Source organism: Bradysia coprophila, unplaced genomic scaffold (genome assembly GCF_014529535.1).
Source record: "Bradysia coprophila strain Holo2 unplaced genomic scaffold, BU_Bcop_v1 contig_324, whole genome shotgun sequence".
NCBI classification, from domain to species: domain Eukaryota; kingdom Metazoa; phylum Arthropoda; class Insecta; order Diptera; family Sciaridae; genus Bradysia; species Bradysia coprophila.
The window spans coordinates 916,748-938,807 of NW_023503584.1; the positions used below are offsets into that span (position 1 = coordinate 916,748).

Genomic DNA, 22,060 nt, shown 5'->3' on the forward strand with positions numbered 1-22,060 from the left:
ATAACACCACTAACCCTGCGTTGTAATATAAATAAAAGGTTTGCGCAGGCCTCTCACTCAAAAATTATGTTGGTCGGAATTTTGTTAGTGTTCTAATTCCCAGGCCTCCCACACCTCCTAAAATTTCAAAAATCCTCCTAAAACCTCCTAAATCTAATAAAACTCCTAAAATTAGACTTCGAAAATCTCAATAAACTTCCATAAATCAAGATCAATCCAATCATAACTTAAAAATTTCGCCTTCGTCGCTTTTCACTTTCAGGTCACAATAAAGCAATTGTTTTTGGAAATTCAGTAAATGTTAGTGTTGGTTTATCCTGGATTCAGATACTGCCAATACACATGATTTTTGTGACATAATTTTCTTAGAAAAACAATTTGGAAGAGTCTCACTCATTTTTAAATTAACAATCCGTTTTATTTAGTTCTAAACATTTTCGGTGAGTACAGTGGCGATAGCTCGATCAAATTGTAATATATTGTGAAAAGATTTCCTGCCCTGAATTCCATTCGGAATTACCTTTCAAATTAGCTATCGCAATCACACATCGACTCAGTCACAATTTGTCAAAGTTAAACTTTTGTATGACGAGACAAACATCTCAAACAATCCAACTTTCTCGTTACAAGTAATAGAAATAGCCACTGTAAAAGGAAAAATATGAATTTTATACAAGAAATAAGGACTTATCAGCATTCCTACAATGATGAATTTATCACGAAAGCTCCTAAAAATCTCCTAAGACCTAAGACTAAAAACCTCCTAAAACTCATAAAATAGGAGGATTTTTAAAGCGTGGGAGACCTGAATTCCGGATTCCAAATATCCAAGTTTGAGGGTCGTTGGAGTTAAGGGGGGAAGTCAAAGTTAATGTAAATATGTTCCTTAATTTTTTTTTTATTTTGAAGTAGAGGACTTGCATCACGCCCGCTTACTAACGTACAAAACGCAAACTTTCGACTCGAAATTTCACTCAATGAAAACAATTTTATTCCAAAATTCATCGTTCCATAATTTCATAAACTTTACGTGCTAAATCCTTTCGTCGAGTGTTGATCAGTGCGGTGCTAATTTTGTTGACGTATGTGACTTCATTACAAGATTCCTTCTCAAATTCTTCGAAGATTTTATCAACTTTTCGGGCAACTTCGGTCTGTTCTCTATCGATGGCGTCCAGGCGGCCTTGCTTAACACGCAAGTGTCTTCCGAATTCCCACAATTTGTTTCCAATTTCGGTCCGTATGAGGTCGATTATTTGGAACTTTTTATCCGCCTAAAAACAGATGACAATTTTGTGCGACTCGTTCGTCATGGAACTTAGATCAACTTACGAATCGTTCATCCGAGGATGGATTAATATGATTTCCCTGTGGCATTGAATCAATTCTGTCAGCTAATCTTAGTCTCGCTGAAGAATTTTTTTTTATTCAGTTAATAAACCGCTGAGGCTGATAAATTCCAAAGTTTCGTGAACTCACCATACTCGTTGAAGCCTGTAAAGCTTCCGTTTGTAGATTGGAATAAATATCTCGAAAATGCATCGTCATGTGTGCTGATCTCATCGCGATTGTTCAATTTGTACTTATCCAGATCGGAATCTTTGATTTGACATTCTTTCCACAGATATTTGAACAACTCATATTTCGTGTCAACACAAGCGAGTCGTCGCGGAGAGATTCTTTTACCGAACATGATTTGCAATTTGTCCAAGCTAAGATCTTGCCACGTTCTGGGTTCATTTGCTGGTAAATCCATAGTTTTTGAGTTAAACTTGTAGAAACGTAAATAAACAACAAAGTCTGTGTCTGAGCACCTGACAGTTTGTTGTTGACGTTCTTGACATTGCATAGTATAGGGCAAACGATGTTTCCCGATAGTATAGGGTAAACTATGTAATGCAGACGTGGTTTTGGGTCTTTTGGATCGTTTACGAAGTCAAATGAAATTGACAAAGCCTAGGGAGGTAACGTAATACCTACCGAAATCAGGCACATTTTCCCATAGAGTTATACTCGAGAGGTGACATGGTGATGCTAATAATAATAATAATAAAAATAAAAAATTTTGTACCGAATGGGAAAAATTTCCCGGGAGCAATGCTCCCGTGCTCCCTATGATTTTCCATAAGCGGCTACGTAGTCGTGCGGAGTGTCGTTGGAACGGTAAAAAAAACTTTCGGGCAGATAGGGGTCTTATTGGGTTTAAAATTCACCTACAGTGAGATATGACCAGTTGACAATAAGGGGAAACGTTGGTTACTTCGGCGTTTTCTCTAATTGCTGCTGGCTTTCCAACGACACCATGCATGGGTACGGGTAGTGACATGGGTACGATGAATGTACCTTTGAAGTGTTTTCGACGGAATCCCCCATAGTTGATTTACAGATTTTCGATTCGTGACTGACCATATGGTACTCTTAGGTCATGACAGAAAATTCGACAACAAAATAGAAGACGATGACGTTTCATCTTCACTTCATCTTTTGTATATTAAATCTCCGGGACTCACAATAACAATTATTGTTTATCATCAATATCAGCCAGTATGAGTGCAAGTGTCAGGAATATACCGCATCAGAATGAACAGTCTATTAAATCGAATGAAATCGATTCAAATAACATCGTACTGGAACTATCAAAGATCTGCAGAGTCTGCTTATTGGAATGCAACGATCTGAGATCGCTATTCGATGAGGAGCCTTACCGGATTTCTGATATGATAATGACGTTCGTGCCCATTCAGGTATGTTGCTAACGTTAGCCGACCATCGTCTCATTGAACTAGAGTCTGAGTCTAGAATTTACTCTAACTAGTCCAATCGTGACTCGAGAAGTCACGCTGATAAAACTGGTAACAGTCCCCAGTATATCCCCAGCAAAATGTCTCCGTCCTGCTGCATGCATGTCTCTCGCAGCACCCAACACAGTCTTTACTGACAAAATCCATCATAATTCTCTAACGTTGCAGATTTGCCCGGATGATTCTCTTCCTTCAAAAATCTGTACCCAATGCGCAGCGCATGTATCTCGTGCGATAACGGTGAAACAGCAAATCGAAACCGCAGGTTAGTAAAATCACATTGAGATATGTCCCTTGTCGTCGTTTTACACTACCCATCTTGTATCAATTCTACTGCAGAAGCAACACTTCGGAACTACATAGCCATCGGTTATTTGGACGTTAAATTGCAGCCTGAAGAAGAACTCGAAAGCTTTGTGGATAAGTGAGTTTGAAACAACACACCGTTGAGGAGATGGCCTAGCTAATGTTTGTTATTATGTTATCAGACCGTTCGAGCATAGCAACGATGAGAATGATAGCGAATATCTCGACCAAAGTGATCGGACACTTGTTTCGGACAACAATAAGTCTCCCTTTCCATCAGACGAAGGTATGATGGAAAATTTCAACGAAAACGATGAGCACGTGACCAGCGAAGGATGCGATCTTACCGAATCTAATTTCACTGGCAAGAATCAGGATAACAAAAACGTTTCGACCCGAAAAAAACGCGGCAACATGAAAGTGAAGAAACGAAGTAAAGAAAAGTCTGAAGGCAGCAGCTCGTGGGTCTGTCAAATTTGTGATAAAGAATTTTCAGGTGAGTTGGAAGTTCATGGATGACACTGGATAATCCTAAAAGTATCACTTCCGCAGATATTCGTCGATACAATCGCCATAAAAAAATCCACGACGAAGAGAAACAGTATCGATGTCAGACGTGCAATAAGGGTTTCAACGAACGGGCGGATTTGAATCGTCACATTGAACGGCATATCAAGTCTAAAGAGACGGCGCAAGAGGAAAACTTCAATTGTCCGGAGTGTCATATGTCGTTCAAAGTGGAGGGCGATTTGAAGATTCATCAATCCGTTCACCGTAACGACGGCAAAATCATTTGTGGCGAGTGCAATAAGGAATTCACGAGTAAGTACAACATTGCACACATTTTGTGTCATCTGTTATCCACCAGAAACGACAAAAATGAAGGATGAGCTGTGGTTTAAGTGATTTTATGTGGTAAAATGCTGTTTAAACTTATGAAGTAAAAGATTTGGTTGAAATCATGTTGTTCAAAAGTAGTTGTAGACTAGATAGCCAACCTACCAACCCACTCAAAAATTCATTAATCTTCCCCACACAGCAAAAATCCAACTAAAGAGACACGTCAGAACGCATTTCCTTGACAAACCCCACAAATGTGCCGTGTGCCACAGAGGATTTCCGGAAATGGGCTCGCTAACGCGTCATTTCAAAAAGCATACTGGCGAAGTCAGAGAGAAGAAATACGAATGTCTCACGTGCGGCAAGAGGTATAATAGTTCCATCTTGGTCTGCTTGCCAGTTAATAAATAACTTTTTACCGAACATCCAACGCAGGTATTTCGATTCGCATTCGCTGGGCGTTCACAATCGAAAACACAGCGGGGAGAAGGTACGTTTCGAAGAGTTTTTGACTATTTTTGGTGGTGAAAATGAAACATTTTCCTTATCTTATTTGTAGCCTTGGACATGTGCGACATGTGGGAAGAGTTTTATTGATCTTCGGGTAAGTGATCCGCCCGACGATTGTAATCTTATCAGAATGAAAGAATTCTTTTCTCGATCACACAGCTTCTGAATTCGCACAAAAAAATTCACATGGATTACAAGCCACATGCGTGCCAATACTGTGATAAACGGTTTACTCATCAGGTAATTGTTTCACTTACTTTCGAACGTTGAACGGTTCAATCAGTACATTGACTTATTGTCCTACTATATAGAGTACGCTCACAACCCATATGCGAACGCACACCAACGAAAAGGTAGCCCGATCCGTAACCACTTTGTTTGAGGCAAATTTAACAATTTTCATTTTTTTCAGCCGTACATCTGTAACTTCTGCGGTAAATGCTTCATTCAGTCATCGAATCTTTCGTTGCATATAAGAGTGCATACAGGTAAACTCTAGTGGTTTCATTGTCGTGATTTAGATTCAACGAATTCTTGTTTTAGGCGAAAAGCCATACAAATGTACAACGTGCCAACGCTGTTTCGCCAGTTCCAGCACATTGACCATGCATCATCGAGTACATTCAGGTTTGTTTGGATTCTTATGGGTTGAATTACAGAAAGGGTTGGTTTGGTGTCAGATGTTGTCGACAACGATCACTAAACTGAAAATTATTGATCCAAAAAGGGGAGGCTGAATCGAGTTTTCTGGAACCTAATTTCTTGTTGCATTTACGGCCGAACAAAATAGATTTTCTCATGACCGCAACCTTTCAGAAATTTTTGTTTGGCCTTTTAATAAAGTCGAGATCAATCTCCAGAAAAGACTCAAATCAAATGAAGTAATAGATCCGGTTGTAAAAATATTACTCTGCTTGCTGTCTGTGAAAGGTTAGGGCTCTGAGCCGAACTTATGTGCGATCTCAAAGTTGAAAACGTTCAGGTACAGCAGGTTGTTTTCTATTTGTTAATTCAACCGTATGTCTGGCTTACTTGAAGTTAATACTTCAGGCAAATTAAGGACTGATGGTCAGGTCAAGCGCATTTAGTTCCAAATCAATCTGACTTTCAGCTTTAAGTCAAGAGATACCTACCCTGTTTCAAGTCTTGAAAGGCGTTCTATTATGTCATTGCTTTACTACGCCTTCAACGGTGTTGTAAATCTCTACGTTCGGCACATAAAAAATTAATCGGAACTGACATACGCTAAGAAATTGTGTTCGATATTTGATCTGATAAGAAACTTTGTTTCTACGAGGACTGTGTGCCGCCCTCGCAACTTGCGAGTCCCAAGCATATCTTAATGTCAAATTTGCTACTATTGATGCCAGCAAACCATTTTCTGTAATTCTACTTCGTCAACTAATTTTCCGATTATTCTCTTCGTTCCATTTACGCCACACATTACGTCACATCACAGGAGAAAAGGTTAGTAACTTTGAGAGAAGAAAAGTTTGTTTTGTTAATTAATCTCGTTTTCTTTACCTTACCTAGCCTTACAACTGTTCCGTATGTAACAAAAGGTGAGATAATTTAAAGCGATAACTAATGAAACAATCACACAATGTTTTGTCGTTTTCGACAGTTTCGCTCGACACGACTTGTCCGCACATATGCGTACCCATACAGGAGAGAAGGTAAGAGAAAAACTCACATTCCGTCCGACAGAACGTTTTACCGAAATAAATGTCTTATCAGCCCTTCGCCTGTACCACCTGTAATAAGCGTTTCACAACCAGTGGTCAACTGAATCAACATTTACGCACTCATAGCGGCGAAAAGGTTCTAACTAACAAAATTTAGCTCTCATCGCCAAAGTCAAAATCATTTTAACTTGATCCCCACAGCCATACGTCTGTGATCGTTGCAACAAAGCGTGTTCGTCGTCCACCTACCTCAAAAAACATCAGAAAACCTGCCATCGAGACAACACCCAACCGAATCCGCCCGCTCAGGAGGAATATATCGAAATTACCTCCATTCCGACGACCCATGCCGATCCAAATATGCCGGATTCGGGTTCGATTATCCTGACCGAAGTTACTGAAAGTACGGACACGTATTACGTTCGGATCGACGGCATCCATGAAATGATGGACACGGCAATCAATGAACATAGCCTGGTGATTGATAATCAAACGGAAATTCTGAGCGATATGATTCCGGTTGTTGGAGCAGAAATGTCGGACAATGTTCGGATGCACATTGACGACAAGACGATTTACCAGGCAATCGATCCGAATTGTATGCGAATACAGGTGGAGCACATTGATGACGGAGACACAAGTGCCATCGAAAATCAACAGTATTTTATAACGTCCGATTGTGTTGTTAATAAATAGCTAAAGAGAGGGAATGTTGTTGTGATGTTTGATTGATACAGAATTTCAGCTCAATCGAAAGTCCTTAAAACGACCGATAATTTCCATAAATTCAATCCCTTTAATGAGGTGACGGTTTTCATTACAAAAAGTCAATTCGAACTTACACTTTATGCTTCTTAACCGTAATATTTCTAAATCATGCCAAATGTGACAAATCATCCAGTTCCGGTGGTGGTACATCCTGCCCGACGAATATCGGTCGCGAGCCTCCAATTGGCGTCTAAAAAACAGAAGAAGAAACAGTCAGTACAATGAGTAACACCGGCAAATTTCGCTTATGTACCACAGCCGAACTCTGTTGTGCCTGCTGTTGACTACTTGGAGGATTTACTATTACAATTTTTGGATTTTGTTGAACTTTTTGCACCTGGATATTTTGCGGTAGATTGATTGTGTTGATTGTGGTTGGATTGGGGTATTTGATAGCTCCGGACAGGCCTGTAGGTAGAACCGTTGTTGGTGTAGTCGGTTGTGGAGTGGCCGGACGTTGAGTGACAATGACAAATTTCTGCTGCTGTGCTGGTTGAGCAGCTGGTCGCTGTGCATTTGTATTTATAGTCGCTGTTGTATTACTGCAAAGAAAGTCTTTTGTTATTTTAAGCGATAGTTTGCGTGCAATTCGAAGTAGCGTGTCAGTTAGACGCATCAGAGCTAAGACTCTATTTCAAAATTGGTTTAACCGAGTAAACATCATTATTGGAGATTAGCAGGACGAGGATTTTCGAGACCCGACCCGACTCGAACCAAGCTCAGAACTATTGAGCTGAATGACAAACCCTTTTACTTATCGTCAAACTTCTAATACCTATGTTCGTTGAATACAGGTAAAATTGTCTTGCGAGAACCTTGGCAGTAGAGTGTAGAGTGGAGTGTCATTTATAGCTGTTCTTTCAATTGCTTATGGCTCAGTTACATCAGGAAATGCACCGACATAAGCAATAGAAAACCACTCACTCGTGATAGATTATCTCCAGCTCCCTGTACTTCCGTTGTTAGGTCAATTTCCCGGTTTTCAGTAGGAAGTCATTGAGGCGTTTTCCATCCAAAGATGGCCAATCCCGAGGGGTCACCGACTTCCAGGGATTATTTGAGATAATTTTGAAGTCGGTGACCCCTCTCCAATTTCTCAGGATAAGTACACTGGTCTCAGCGGCTAGTCCACAAGAACAGTTAGGATCGATCGACTGATCTATTGTGTGGATATGATGACCTGTGACATCGAACATAAACGAAAAATGTGATTAGATGTTCTGCAACACCCAGACGTTCTCTTGAATTCCTTGAAAATAAAGCTGTCTTTCATTTGTCATTTGTTTTATGATTGATTTCTTTGTATAAAACAACGTTCGATAGAGCTCAACATTTTTTGTCGTTAATACCCATAACAGATGCCTGCAGAAGAACAATGTGAAGCATTATGGTTTTCATACAACTGTTGACTCTAAGTGAGTTGACTATGTCTATGTTGACTATGAATTTATGTACAAGACCTTGAAAGTCATCTACACACATAAAAAGTAAATATTTTAACGGCGCTGCGATACCGTTTAGATTATATAAACGCGTATCAGTGGTGAATTATACCTACAATCTATTGCTTTTACTAATACCACTATCATATAAGTCACTGGTGATTGTCACCGAAAACGCACCTAAGTGTCTCGATACTTGCATCCATTGATGACATTTTTAGTAAAATCAAAGGTTTTTCTTCAGTTTCCGCTGAAGAATGTAATGATATACCGTCATGCATTGCTTAAAACAAATAGTAGGCAATTTGCTTCGACCGCGAACAGAGATCGGTTGGACTTAGAGGCCATCTGTAGGAGCGGACATATCCCGAAGAGATTTAATTTTGCTCGCGATGTATTCGACAGACATGTTGTAAGTCTTAGTACGGTTGGTTTGCTATATGAAACTTTAAGGGAAAGTGAAATGTGCGAATTCTATTTCATTTTAAAAGGTAGAGAGACCGTCTGCTACAGCTCTGTGGTTCGACAATGATACATCAGAGCATAAATTCACCTTTTCGGAATTGAAGAGGGAATCAGTTCGAGCAGCTGTGGCATTGGGAAATATTTTAGAATTGTCGGAACAGTCTAAATGTCATACATCTCCATACATTCTAGTAATTCTACCGCGAGTTCCAGGTATCCACATATCCTTCGTGACTCATTTCCTATTGATTTGCAAATGCGAACAATATTTTCTGTAGAATGGTGGTTCCTACATCTAGCAGCAATTCGCATGGGAATAATTTTCTGTCCAGGAACGACTATGCTAACTTCGCAAGATATACAATATCGTCTAGAAGCATCCCAAGCAAAGGCGGTGATTACCGACTCAAAAAATATGTGGAAAATAGACGAAGCTGTTAAGGGACTGAAAGAATCCAGTTCCTTCTCGCCACCCCTTTTGAGGAAAATTACCGTTTCACCGTCTCATGGCGACTTGCAAAACGATTGGCTCAATTACGATGATTTAATTAGCAAAGTGAATGCCGATCAAGTTACCGATTTTAACGATGCAGACATGGACAGCGAATCAATAGCACAGATTTATTTCACTTCTGGAACAACCGGAAAACCAAAAATGGTGGCACACTCGCAGGTATCGTACGGAATCGGTCATTACAAGACTTCGGCATTATTGGATCTAAAGCCGAATGACGTTAATTGGTGCATAGCAGACACTGGCTGGGCAAAATCGTCATATTCGAATTTCTTTGCGCCTTGGATCACTGGTTGCACAGTTTACATTCATCAGATGGAACGATTTGAGGCTCGGAAAATTTTGGAAGTTTTGCATACAAAACCGATCACCACTTTCTGCGCCCCACCAACAATGTACAAAAGTTTGATTCAAATTCCCGACGAACACTTGTTTAGGTTTCACAGCATTCGATACTGTGTTGGGGGTGGTGAAGCTGTCGGTGCAGAGGTTGCCAAAGTGTGGAAGCAAAAAACAGGTTTGAATAAAACTTGAAAATCATCCCCCAGCCACAAGTAAATTAATCTCATCAACAGGAATTATCCTGCACGAATTGTACGGACAATCAGAGATGACTGCCATAGGTAACATTGTGTGTTAATGTTGGTAATACAACAAATTTCTTGTTCCTATTTCAGGAGGATGGGCACCCGCAAGAGAAGGAAGCATGGGAATTCCGAATAAAGATCCTGGCTACGATGTCGTGGTAAGCAATCTTTCCAACAAATACGTCTAATTAGTCACTCCGACAAAAATCATTTTCAGATTATTGATGACGAAGGAACTGAGGTTCCCCGAAACACGGAGGGAAATATCGCTTTACGCGTTAAACCGAATTGGCCTGTCGGACTGTTCAAAGGCTACATGAAAGGTGGACCGAACGGTCCCGAGTTCGATAAGGAAAAGAATGATTCGTGTTTCATTGGAGACTTTTACAACACCGGTGATCGGGCGTACATGGACAACGACGGATCCATTTTTTATGTGGGCCGATCAGATGACGTTATTATTTCGGCTGGATACCGAATCGGTCAGAATTCCAATTTACGTCACACGGACAGCGAAAACTAATTTCAATTTCTACTCAGGTCCGGTTGAAGTAGAGAGTGTCCTGCAAACTCATCCCGCAGTCGTTGAAAATGCAGCCGTTGCCAGTCCAGACGAGGTGCGTGGATCGATTGTGAAAGCTTTTATTGTACTCGCGGAGCAGTATAAGAATCACGATCAGAATCAATTAGTCGAAGAACTGCAAGCGTTTTTCAAGCGTGCAACGGCCCCTTACAAATACCCGAGGAAAATTGAATTCGTCGAATCACTCCCGAAAACTATTAGCGGAAAAATTTTGAGAAGAGAACTGAAGAAGTCGGAGGAAGAGAAATACAAGCAAAAAAAGAGAAACGATTGATGGGCGAGGGTGGTAGAGCATCAAAATGTAGTCTGTACTTATTTTCGAACAAATAAATATTTTCAGGAAGAACCAAAGTTTTTTGAAAGAAGGGCGTGTCATGCATGGACGTCGTGCAAGAGCAATTTTAGTTGAGGATATTTAGATTGACCTTCGGCACAGATATGCGGTTGAAAAACCCACTTCGCATTGGATTTGGCTTGCCCAGTCACATAAAGCAAAAAGGTTAACATTTCACTTACATTCGTGACGTAATTTGCGGCTGAGCAGCCGACGTTAATCGTGACACTGTTGACGCCGTATTCGACGCATTCACTATCGAATTGGCCGAATTGTTTCCGCCTTGCGTTGTTGTTACGGGTGTTGGTGGTGCATTTCGAGCCTTGACCACAGCTTGATGAAGCGTCAGACCCAAGAATCCGTAATCACGCCTGCAAGTCATTAACGTTACACACAATATTCATCAAACCATTTCAGTGTCACAAACTTGTATTCGTCGACGACATCCGGTGGATTGCGGATCGTCTTCAAGACCGGCGCACATTTCGTTTGTAGCATGGCTCTGATGTGACCAGCTGCAATTTTGTCGGTGTTGCTAATGCTAGAACCCTGCAGCTGCGGTTCGATTCGATCCGAAATGAATTTCAGCCGAGGAACGATGAACACTTTGATCACTTCTGTACCCAATTCCGATAATCCGGCTACGGCACCGTACAGGGACGACAATTGTGTTTTGTCATTTTGCAACGCACTGCTGAAGAGGCGTGTCACTCTCGTTTGTAGATTATTGGTCGATGTGTTGAAGTTCTTGCAAATCTGTGCCATCAATCGCGATCCGAAGTCCCTCAGCGCCCAGTGATTGTCGAGTTCGGGTCTCATGCACAATTGCCTGGAAACGATGCACGTTGACACAGACGGAACGAATTCATGCAGCTGAAATGTTGAAAAAATAATTAATGATGAAACGCGGAACCTCCTACTTCTCCCACGAACTTACATATTTTTCCAAATACAGAGACGGATTGTCGATCAGTGCCTTTACCATTCGCATTAGATAAATGAGCAAAGCCAAATTGTTCTGGACTACGTTGACTTTAACCCCTTCAGCGATGAAGGTACACATTCTCGGTAACATTTCGTGAAGGCCAGGATCACAAGACAACGATTGTAACGCTTCGGCTCGACGTCCTTCGTCCGATCCCACACATGCTTCGGTTATTTCCTTGTAATACAATTGCTGTTCCACGGACAACTCATGAGTTGCCAGCTGCTTCACATGAACCGTTTCGATGTTCTTCAATTTATGAATCTTTCCAGTTGTTGGCTTGCCGGCCACATCTTTCGTCAGAGTTTGATCGAGTTTCTTGATCGGATTCACTGAATCTTGAGCCTGTGACTCCTTCGATAAAGGTGGTGGATTCTCTGGAACGGTCGGTTGAATGCCGTCAACACAAAGCCAATGGGCTCGAAGGGACACTTCCAATGGAACTTTCGGCTGTGTCGTTTGAATGACTTCCGACAAGTCGACCTCTTTTTCTTCAATAAAGTGCAGTTCTCGTCCACCGCCGGAAGCAAAACGAAATGGAATAAAGTCATTGGCAACGAATCCGTACTGTGGTTCAATGTTCCTAACTTTCAGTGCATTGTCGATATCGACGATGGAGAGCTTTTGTCGCTTTGCGTGATGCATAAACTTGGCAGCGTCTTGAACGATTTGCTTCAATTTGAACGAAACATCATCCGCCAACTCCTTGGCTGCATCGTCGGGTAGAGCTCCCAGACCGATACTTTCCGCTTGAGAGCATAAACATACAAATTAACCTATGAATCGGCTTAATTGGAATACGCTTACCGATGACTTTCATAGATTCCACGGACAGTGTGGTCCCGTACAAACTTTCAGGATCACTGCTCATATCGAATAATTTTGACTGCAACAGAGGCAGGACAATTGTTTTACTGCATATACAAATAAATTGTAATTTTTACGGGGCTAGCTTGTTGTGTTGTCAAATTGACACATATAGTTCCACAATGCGTCGCAAGAGGTCTTCTCGTCTTACAATTTAGCAGTGCTGTCAGTATTTAGTTGAACTTATTGTTCATGTTTTGATTTCTTTGCTGCCACGGCTGTATATGGAAATGTCGATGTAGATATATGCGGATGACAGACATCGCACACATCACACTTAATAATAGACTGTTATGATCAGAGCGAGAAAACCGAAGACTAGTTATTATAACTTGCCTTGGGGTACCTGTCAAAATATCTCTTTCTCTTTCATCATAACACTCTATATAACGGATTTTAATACAAAAGTTCCCCTATGTAGCAGACATGAGTCGGTTATCCGAAAAACCGAAAATTTCGGATCGGTTTTGACCGAACCGAATACTTCGGTTCGGTTATGACCGAACCGAAACTTCCGGTTCGGTTTTGACCGAACCGAAAACTTCGGTTTTGACACTAAACAAGTTAAAATAAAGCTTAACTCGTCGATATCAATTAATTTCGTCATAAACTAACCGAAAATAAGTTAATTGAGTCATTGCATAGAGTTGGTATTGAAATAAAGATTGAGTCAATTACATCTGAGTTTTTTTGTAGAGCACACCCACCCATTGAATGACTTAATTATCTTAAATTCGGTTAGTTCATGACGAAAATAACTAATTTCGACGAGTTAAGCTTTATTTTAACTTGTTTCATGTCAAAACCGAAGTTTTCGGTTCGGTCAAAACCGATCCGAAATTTTCGGTTTTTCGGATAACCGACTCATGTCTGCTATGTAGGCTCCAAAATTAAAATATCATGAAAAACTCTCTTGACAGATGTCAGGTATTTTTGACGTTTAGCTTTCATGAATTTTCAACATTTCTTTCGCAAAGGCTTCTTAATATTGAAGCGTAATTACGCTAAATAATCTAAGTTTTTCCATCACTAAATATATCGATTCTTTGGTCGATTTAAAAAAGTGAACCGAAAAATACATTTCAACGCTTCCTTGTATGAAAATGACGCTGCGTTAGAAAGACTTGCGTGAGAAAGATTTTGAATTTCGACTGCACTTACGGCGTGAATATCTTAATTTTGAAGAAAAACATTGAAAATGTCAAAAGACGTTCTTATATTTAACCAATGAATGTACATATCAGGTGTGGCTGATTCTTCAAAATCTGTTGATTTTTCTTGAACGCACTCATTATTTTTATCAAAATAATATGAAAATGGATGCGTTAGAATCCGTTTTTAAAATCCTTAATTTAACGCACTAGATGATTATCGTTACGAAGAAGTTGTGGTGAATTTTATTATATTCAAACTATCAGTGCTGGTTGGTGTATACCAGACCTCCTCAAGTATTCACAATTGGCTACAATACTTTGCTGAATATAGAGCAGTAGGTAAACGTTGTACTCTAACTATGAAATATACTTGAATTTACTTCCGTCATTGTATTAAACTAAACTAGATGTGTTTCATTCATCCATTCTTCTACAAATTACCAAAAAGTTTATAATAACGATGGCATTGTTCCAATATGTATTACCGATCGTTAGATAACAAAAGCAGATAAGACCCAGTAAATACTGAAGGTAAGGGCAGTTACATACAATGCACAAGGCTGTAAACTTTAGGGAGGTCACGCAGATCGCCATTTTATTAAATACGCGGGAACACACCTTTTCCATACAAACAAATTCACCAAATTGAATTTGTATGGCCGGGTGAATTTTTTGTATGAAACGTGGTGTGTAACCCGCGTATCTGCATCTGCGTGACCTCCCCAAAGTATACAGCCTTGGTTACACACGGATTTCCACTTTCAAGTGAATTTAGTTTCGTTTTGTTGCACACATATTGAATTCCACACAAAATTAGCAGGTGTAACAACATTGGTAACAAGAAAACATGATGACGGCAACATTACAAAAAAGAATTCACCTGAAAGTTGGAATCCACAATTTCTCTGATCCGCTGCATTACCTTCACTGTTTATATAGTTTGGATCTATCACCAATGCACGACGCTGCGCTTGATTTGTGTTTGACCTCACGGCATGAATAGGATTTATAAAAACTGAAGGTAATGAATCGGATGGTAATAATCGAACGTTATTAGTTTTGGGTTTACCTAGCGTTAAAAATAATTCCATTTACCAATATTTCCATCTAATTGGTACCAATTTGATGATAATAACGGTAGCGAGAATTAAAATATTTGTAAAAGGAAAAATTCCGATGGTCGTCGATCAACCAAGGCATCAGAACAGTCGGAGCGTTTGCTGCGACTTAGCCCCGTACAACCCGTAATCCTATTTCGTCCGCAACCATAATACGTCCGTAGCCCTAATAAGCCCGGAACCCTAATACGTCTACAACCCTCTAATGCGTCTGTTACCAAAATGCAAGTCAAGTTGGGCATTGTCAAATTTACTGAAACTGTTCATTTTTAAAATTGCGCATAGCGCAATTACGAAAGCCCGTACGAAGTACCTCTCAAATAAAACCAACAATTTACGACATTATTTTAGAAACCCAACATTTTTTGCCAACTTTCCATTGGGTATTCAATTACCTCTCAAATGAAACAAAAACTAGCAAAATCGGATGAGATTTACTCGATTTATGTGCAAAAAACACTTAGGGCCGAGTAGCGGCCTTAGTCCAAGGGCCCAAATTTGAAACTTTTTTCGACACGTTCTTTTCGGTATTCAATTACCTTCCATAAAAAACTAAATCTAGCAAAATCGCATGAGATTTACTCGATTTATGTGCAAAAAACACTTAGGGCCGAGTAACAACCTTTGAGCCCTCCCAACAAGCCCACGTTGCATCTTACCCAAAAACAATGTTCACTTTGTTCTACTCGTCAATACCTTTCATTTGATACATCACAAGCAGCTATTGCGTGCGTATTTCAGTAGATATCGTCGAAAGACTGAAAAACACCTATAGGGCCCTAGCTCTGGAGGGGCCGACCCTACCATGCCCATTTTCGAACTTGACCTTACTTTTGTCGATACCAATCGGGGAAAAAAAGAATTTTGAAAAAAGGTTGTGATTTACTCAAGCTAGAGGGGTCACGGACGGACGGACGGATGGACGGACGGACGGACGGACATTTTTTTTATTGCGGATTCGTCATCTATAAACATAACCAAATGCTTTGCCCTTACTGTCTGCTTCCAATTCGACGTGTTACAAACGGCATATTAATCTTATAAGCCCCCAGTACTTCGTACGGGGCTAAAAATATTGGTCGAATATAATTTCCCGTAATGAATTCTCAAAAACTCACGGAACCCTAGTTTGCCATGACGATTTCAAGAGGAATTTGCAAGAATTTTTGCGATTTGCTGAAAGCAAACGAAACATTGAAAACGTATTTTGGTCCTGGTCTTTATGACGAAATTGTCGTAGCTGTCAAATAGTTAGTAATTTTTCTGTTGAAAATTGTGAATGCTGCATCTGTCAATTAAAACTAGGATCAATAGACGTTTTCAATGCCTTGTTTGTGCTATGTCCCTATCAAAGCATTGAACATTGACTGTGTTGGTTTTACAATTGATTTAGCCAATGAATGTCACTAAATGCATTAGATACAGAAAAAACTAGATTTTAATTCACCGGCAACACTGCCATGCTGCTCGAATCCGCAACAGCTGTAACTATCGGCACGTTACACCGGATAGATCTGATGCCGCCGGTGCAATCTGTCTTATTTGGCGAAGTTTCTCATATAATTATTGCAAGTTGTAGAACAATTATTATTTTTTCTCTACACAAAGTGTAAATATTTTCTAAGAGACTTATTTATTTAATTTTTATTTAACATGGCTGGCACTACAACGGACAATGTTGAGGTAATTGAAATCGATTTCGTTTTAATCGAATTATTTACACAAAACATCGAATGATTCGTTGGCGATTTGGGTGAAGTCTCGCCATTTTTAGTATGGTTCTATTGTTGATATATAATTTCCATGTAATTGACAGTTGCTCCCATGCATATGTCGAAGAACTTTATTGTGTTCTGTTGACTTTTTTCTCAGAAACACATCAATTGCATGCTTCCAAATAGGGCATTGTGCTCCAATTAAATGAGTTGAGGTTATGTCTGACCGCAGTCCATATGCATTTTTGAATCATTTTCAGTGGAGTCCATTAAGTGGTTGTTTTTCTTGTCCCAATTTCAGCATAATGCCGATACAAATAACATTGAGAAAGCCCGAGAAGAGCCAGGAAACGAAATAACGCCCGAATGTCTCGTCAAGCATCCGTTGCAGAACCAGTGGACTCTGTGGTACTTGGAGAACGACAGAAATAAGTCCTGGGAAGACATGCAGAATGAAATAACCAGCTTCGACACGGTCGAAGACTTTTGGAGCTTGTACAATCACATTCGGGTGGCGTCGGAATTGAAGCAGGGCAACGACTACTCACTCTTCAAAAAGAATATCCGACCGATGTGGGAGGATGCAGGTAAAGTAAAACAATCAAAATAATCTGCCGTACAGTGAACGGAGCGGATAATCAAATGTTCGTCTAAATATAGCCAACAAACGTGGCGGTCGATGGGTTTTGAATTTAAACAAACAGCAACGTCGCAACGAATTGGATGCATTGTGGTTGGATATTGTAAGTGTAGACTTGAGTCGATAATTCCGTTCGATGAATTGATGATCGAACCAAAATTGATTGCCTTACAGTTGTTGTGCTTAATCGGGGAGTCATTCGAATATTCTGACGATATTAATGGTGCAGTCGTCAACATTCGCCCGAGAGGAGATAAAATTTGTAAGTTCGAAATTGTTGTCCCTTCTGGGAATGGGAATGCGAAGTCGACGTAACAAATTTTTCGTTTAATTTTTCCAGCAATCTGGACAGCCGATGGTACAAATCAAGAATCGATTTTGAGTATAGGCCACAAATTAAAGGAATGTCTTCGGCTACCGAACGAAGTTCAGATCAGCTACGAACTGCATAAGGACACGGCTAACAAGCAAGGACCGAAGATGGCATTCACGATATAAACAGTTCTGATTTAATATTTTGGTGTTGAGAAGCCGACTCAACACTCAGCACTAACAGCAACACAATACTTATCGTCGGTAAAAGATTATCATTTTTTTTTTGTTTATTGGAAAAATCATTTCTTATTTCTTTGGATTTATAACCTCCCCCCGAAAAGTCAATGAAATAAAAAGAAAAATTATTTCGAAAAGCTAAAGTTCGAATTGACAGGAAGAAAATGTCGTTTCAATTGTTGGTTGACCATTATGACGGAGAAGTGTTTTGAAAGAGAAATTTGATTTGAACTCTGAACTTGCGGTAACTGTCAGTCGTTGACACTTTCCGCAAGTTCGAACAAATGACGATTTCCCCATTAAGAAGAGGCTGTTGATTCTATCGGGATCAGATGATGATTTCAGTAGAGATATTAGAATTATCGAACATTTTCCGGTGGTCGCAACCGACCTTATCATTATGTGTGACCATAAGCTTTAGATTGCATTGCGCGAACCAATGGATTTTTTGGAAGATCAACTTCCGAAATTCGGACCCATTTTTCCTGGATATGGTTTATATATGCCTGAAGAGGTCTAAAACCGTAGACCACGAAACCACTCACAATTTTTCTTTTTGTTAATATGCTACCTCTTAAATTCGTAAAACTATTTTCCACGTGTGGATTTTGTGACAGCTGGAAGTGGTCACTAACAGGGCCTATTTTTGGTATTTTTTTTGGAAATTTTTACCAAAATTTCCAAAAAATTGCCAAAAATTTCCAAAAACTGAGATCGTCCAAAAATCGACTTCCACAATTTCGAACAGTTTCGGCAACTCCTGAGCTCAGCCTTGTGTCTTAGCCGGCTCTAAATGATTTTGTTTGCTTACTGACGCTCTCATCTATCAAATTAATCATACTCGACTTCATTTGAAAGCTCATAGTGTCAAGAATCAACCAAAATCATTGAGGGCCGGCTAAAACACAAGGCTGAGCTCATGAGTTGCCGAAACTGTTCGAAATTGTGGTAAAATTCGGTTTTTGGACGATCTCAGCTTTTAGAAATTTTTGGCAATTTTTTAGAAATTTTGGTAAAAAATTTCCAAAAAAATTACCAAAAATAGGCCCTGGTCACTAAGGCATTAGGGGCATCATTGTAAAGCTAGGCTAAGCCTATGTCAGTGCATTCAATGATTTAAGCATAGACATTCCACGGTGGGGCTGAACACATTTTTTTAAAAGTTCGCGAACTTGGGATATTTTTACAAGAAATATGCAACGATGTTTTTCGTACGAATTCAAAATTTTACGGCCGGGATAACACCATTTTTCTACTGAAAGTGTATCACTGTCACGGTGAGCTTGAAAAACGTTTTTATAAAAAAGTTGTGTCCATACGCGCGCTGGGGAACTTACCGAAAATTTGACAATGGAATATGATAGAGTTGTGGAACTATTTTTTTTTGTGTCGCGAACCGGTAATACTGGTAAAATACCTGTAGTACGGGTTCATGCCTTTGTAAAGACATAAAATTAGTGCAAATTATAGTAGAATGGTGTGCTTTGGACCAGTGATTAATATTGAAACGTAGATTTTAAAAACAATTACTAGCCCTTAAAAAACCCACCCTTAACACATCCACCCCTTTTCAAAGTTTTCTGTGCATAGGCAACTTTAATGAATTATTGTGAACTGATTTCTTCATCTACCTTAGTGATATATAGCTCAAATGAAAGAGGAAAGTTCAAGCTTTTTTTCAGGATCCTAAAATTTTCTAAAATTTTCCAATATTTTCCGATTTTCCACAGATTTTCCAATTTTTCTACAGTTGTGGTTTTTAATTTGAAGGTTAAATTTAAATATGTTCGAAATTTTGTTCTGAAAATGAAAATTTCTTTTTGGAGTGTTGTTTAGTATTTAATTCGCCACCACTTTTCCAAAGAAACCACTCTTCGATTTTTCCAAACGTAGCGGCCAGCTGCCATTTTCGTGTTAAATTTGAGGCATTTTAAATGAAATGTTTTTGGTAAAAAATATTTTTTTTTAATTTTTTCATATATATAAATAGTTAACATCATCATAAAGCTGCAGATCCCAGCTTTACAAAGATACCAAACACTCCATATTGAAACCAAAATGTGATTAACTTTTGACGCATTAGGTGTTACGGGTCACTTCTACTCGCTAAAATTAATGGCATGAAACTCTTCTGAAAATTTACAAATAGAACCCACCACAACAGCCAGAAATTCGTTGGTTATAGCGACTCGTCAACTTTAGACACACCGGAAAGTGCTAAGGGAGTCGTGATATACTTCCAAATAAATTTCTAAAAATCAAAAATTTGACTTTTGATTTTTAGAAATTTATTTGGAGGTATTCCTAGACTCCATTAGCACTTTCCGGCGTGCCTAAAGTGCCTGCTCGAGCATCATTCGCTACGTGTTAGGATGAAATTTTTTGAAAACAATAAAGGCCCGACCCCGACAGAGTGGTTTTGTCTCTTACGACTCAAAACCTCTCCAGACATATATAAACTTTTGTGCCCGTAGATGCTCAACAAATAAAATGTCCATTGCTCAGCCCACAAAATATGTTTACAAAAATCGTCATGTTTAAGTATTGAACTGTTCAATTGTTACGACACGTTTATACTCACATCAACGCACTGGCAGTGCTTTGCTCTAAATAGCCTCAATACAAACAACACACACTCTACGGATAATAGCGGCAGAGTCAAAATGACCCAAAATTATATCGTCTAAATTCGAAGTTTTTGGACAAAATGATGTATGGACGACTTGTTCATTATCAAAAATAAGAGGCACCTTCTATACATCACTTTTCGATTGGACCACAGGAACCACCCGGAACCACCTGGAACCACTTGCAAAAATCAAGCAAAATTTCGACTCTGCCGCTATTATCCGTAGAGTGTGTGTTGTTTGTATTGAGGCTATTTACTTTGCTCACATACATCTATTAACGTTCAGTCAAACAATTTGATTGTATAGTTGTCATTGAACACGATTAAAGCTAATAAATTCAACGAACGATCAACTTTCATGAAAATGTCGATGTCCTGCCCATTGCCATCGTATTTGAAGCCCATAATACCTTACCCACTTTTATCTCTAGTCTGCGTCCATGAAAACTTTCTTCAAATTAATGTAGATATATATGGAATATTGACTTGTCTTGTGTGTACGGGTCGGTCTCCATCGTTATTGTTGATTCGAACGAGTACATAGCAGGAAGATTAAACGAATCTTTTGAGAACTGCTGGGCAATTTAAATATTTTGCGCCTTTACGATGAAACAGCAGCTAGTCACACATTTCAATGCCACGTTGGCACATTCGTGTTCAGCAATTTTTTTTTAGATGATATGATAGCATTAGTTCTAGGGAACATGTGCTGCAAGCATTGCGTTGGCATATCTTTGAGAAAAACAATTTTTATGTTTCAAAATCTATTGAAAGGACAGAGGTTACGTGGGCGCTTTAAATTTCTTAGGGGGAACAATGTAGAGTTGTACTGTTGTACATCAATTTAGATTTATTTTATGTGACTACTTGCAGTTTCCCACAGGCGCGCCGAGTTCTGTACGGCGTATGGGGCAGATGCCCTATACGACTTCCTGTCGCCCCATACGGTTTTACGTATTTCTTTTGTTTACCAAAATTTTGCCCCATACGAGCTGATAAAAAGTCGGCTCGTCTGGTTTCCAACGAAAATCATTCATTACCTGATGATATTTGCTGTAATCATCATCACTGCGGAGCTTCACGAGTTAAATAACTTATTTAATCGTTTGGGCATTTTCATTTTGAATGGTTTGATTGTCTTCGGCTTAGGCTTAGGTTATTAAATTCCATCTCGTCAGAATGAAACTGTTCCAGGACGCAATCGACTATCGCACTACCTTCGACAAACTAGCCAGCAAGTCTTGTGTGTGTATATCAATCATGAACCGTGGAAACTTCAACTTAATTCCGGCTGAGACGCCGAGGTCAATTCAACCATTTACCTTTTTCTTAGCCAACAGTCATCAAGGAGGATCAGAAGTTCATGAGTCTACAACATAATTTTCAGCGAAGACCGTCCAACAACCTTCTATTCTTTAGTATTAAATGATTGTAGACTCTATGCGCTGCGTACATAAAACCGGAAGAAAAAATCGACGGTACGTTTTCAGATTCACTTACAGCGACAGCACTCTAAATAGTCCATTGGCAGGCTGTAACAAAAAAGAATATTCAAAACTCGGACA

The 22,060-nt window shown here is 39.5% G+C and overlaps 5 protein-coding genes across 5 annotated transcripts; 3 read left to right on the top strand and 2 right to left on the bottom strand.

The window, feature by feature from the left end:
- Positions 1 to 973: 973 nt before the first annotated feature.
- On the bottom strand, positions 974 to 1,956 carry LOC119079318. The gene is made up of 3 exons (XM_037187113.1): positions 1,480 to 1,956; positions 1,333 to 1,409; positions 974 to 1,274 (listed from the first exon to the last, which is right to left on the bottom strand). The coding sequence occupies exons 1-3, from the start codon at positions 1,847 to 1,849 to the stop codon at positions 1,002 to 1,004; spliced, it is 720 nt and encodes a 239-aa protein (XP_037043008.1). The 5' UTR covers positions 1,850 to 1,956; the 3' UTR covers positions 974 to 1,001.
- A 511-nt stretch (positions 1,957 to 2,467) lies between these two features.
- On the top strand, positions 2,468 to 6,852 carry LOC119079319 (zinc finger protein 2 homolog). The gene is made up of 17 exons (XM_037187114.1): positions 2,468 to 2,744; positions 2,970 to 3,066; positions 3,141 to 3,225; positions 3,290 to 3,603; positions 3,660 to 3,929; positions 4,147 to 4,315; positions 4,383 to 4,437; positions 4,507 to 4,551; positions 4,617 to 4,697; positions 4,769 to 4,810; positions 4,870 to 4,945; positions 5,001 to 5,084; positions 5,917 to 5,924; positions 5,991 to 6,019; positions 6,082 to 6,133; positions 6,195 to 6,278; positions 6,344 to 6,852. The coding sequence occupies exons 1-17, from the start codon at positions 2,547 to 2,549 to the stop codon at positions 6,836 to 6,838; spliced, it is 2,184 nt and encodes a 727-aa protein (XP_037043009.1). The 5' UTR covers positions 2,468 to 2,546; the 3' UTR covers positions 6,839 to 6,852.
- Positions 6,853 to 6,918: 66 nt separating this feature from the next.
- Positions 6,919 to 12,822, bottom strand: LOC119079320 (transcription initiation factor TFIID subunit 6-like). The gene is made up of 6 exons (XM_037187115.1): positions 12,628 to 12,822; positions 11,773 to 12,569; positions 11,263 to 11,708; positions 11,018 to 11,206; positions 7,164 to 7,452; positions 6,919 to 7,100 (listed from the first exon to the last, which is right to left on the bottom strand). Exons 1-6 carry the CDS (start codon positions 12,689 to 12,691, stop codon positions 7,017 to 7,019), a joined length of 1,869 nt encoding a protein of 622 aa, XP_037043010.1. The 5' UTR covers positions 12,692 to 12,822; the 3' UTR covers positions 6,919 to 7,016.
- Positions 8,486 to 10,841, top strand: LOC119079321 (acyl-coenzyme A synthetase ACSM3, mitochondrial-like). Its single transcript, XM_037187116.1, has 7 exons — positions 8,486 to 8,764; positions 8,844 to 9,030; positions 9,096 to 9,848; positions 9,907 to 9,954; positions 10,009 to 10,076; positions 10,136 to 10,400; positions 10,459 to 10,841. The coding sequence occupies exons 1-7, from the start codon at positions 8,561 to 8,563 to the stop codon at positions 10,773 to 10,775; spliced, it is 1,842 nt and encodes a 613-aa protein (XP_037043011.1). The 5' UTR covers positions 8,486 to 8,560; the 3' UTR covers positions 10,776 to 10,841.
- Positions 12,823 to 16,454: 3,632 nt separating the features above from the next.
- Positions 16,455 to 18,021, top strand: LOC119079322 (eukaryotic translation initiation factor 4E1-like). Its single transcript, XM_037187117.1, has 5 exons — positions 16,455 to 16,642; positions 16,976 to 17,261; positions 17,335 to 17,417; positions 17,489 to 17,576; positions 17,655 to 18,021. The coding sequence occupies exons 1-5, from the start codon at positions 16,613 to 16,615 to the stop codon at positions 17,810 to 17,812; spliced, it is 645 nt and encodes a 214-aa protein (XP_037043012.1). The 5' UTR covers positions 16,455 to 16,612; the 3' UTR covers positions 17,813 to 18,021.
- The last annotated feature ends 4,039 nt before the right edge of the window (positions 18,022 to 22,060 follow it).

Excerpts from the sequence above, each read along its gene's own strand:
- LOC119079321 (XM_037187116.1), top strand. The coding sequence starts at position 8,561 with ATGACATTTTTAGTAAAATCAAAGGTTTTTCTTCAGTTTCCGCTGAAG. Across the intron at positions 9,849-9,906 it reads AGTGTGGAAGCAAAAAACAG|GAATTATCCTGCACGAATTG; the intron begins GTTTGAATAAAA and ends TCTCATCAACAG. Across the intron at positions 9,955-10,008 it reads ATCAGAGATGACTGCCATAG|GAGGATGGGCACCCGCAAGA; the intron begins GTAACATTGTGT and ends TTCCTATTTCAG.
- LOC119079318 (XM_037187113.1), bottom strand. The coding sequence starts at position 1,849 with ATGCAATGTCAAGAACGTCAACAACAAACTGTCAGGTGCTCAGACACA. Across the intron at positions 1,410-1,479 it reads TACAGGCTTCAACGAGTATG|CGAGACTAAGATTAGCTGAC; the intron begins GTGAGTTCACGA and ends AAAATTCTTCAG. Across the intron at positions 1,275-1,332 it reads CATCCTCGGATGAACGATTC|GCGGATAAAAAGTTCCAAAT; the intron begins GTAAGTTGATCT and ends ATCTGTTTTTAG.
- LOC119079319 (XM_037187114.1), top strand. The coding sequence starts at position 2,547 with ATGAGTGCAAGTGTCAGGAATATACCGCATCAGAATGAACAGTCTATT. Across the intron at positions 3,067-3,140 it reads ACAGCAAATCGAAACCGCAG|AAGCAACACTTCGGAACTAC; the intron begins GTTAGTAAAATC and ends ATTCTACTGCAG. Across the intron at positions 6,020-6,081 it reads TGTTCCGTATGTAACAAAAG|TTTCGCTCGACACGACTTGT; the intron begins GTGAGATAATTT and ends CGTTTTCGACAG.
- LOC119079322 (XM_037187117.1), top strand. The coding sequence starts at position 16,613 with ATGGCTGGCACTACAACGGACAATGTTGAG. Across the intron at positions 17,262-17,334 it reads ACCGATGTGGGAGGATGCAG|CCAACAAACGTGGCGGTCGA; the intron begins GTAAAGTAAAAC and ends GTCTAAATATAG. Across the intron at positions 17,577-17,654 it reads CCCGAGAGGAGATAAAATTT|CAATCTGGACAGCCGATGGT; the intron begins GTAAGTTCGAAA and ends TAATTTTTCCAG.
- LOC119079320 (XM_037187115.1), bottom strand. The coding sequence starts at position 12,691 with ATGAGCAGTGATCCTGAAAGTTTGTACGGGACCACACTGTCCGTGGAA. Across the intron at positions 12,570-12,627 it reads GGAATCTATGAAAGTCATCG|CGGAAAGTATCGGTCTGGGA; the intron begins GTAAGCGTATTC and ends TATGCTCTCAAG. Across the intron at positions 11,207-11,262 it reads GATGTCGTCGACGAATACAA|GCGTGATTACGGATTCTTGG; the intron begins GTTTGTGACACT and ends AATGACTTGCAG.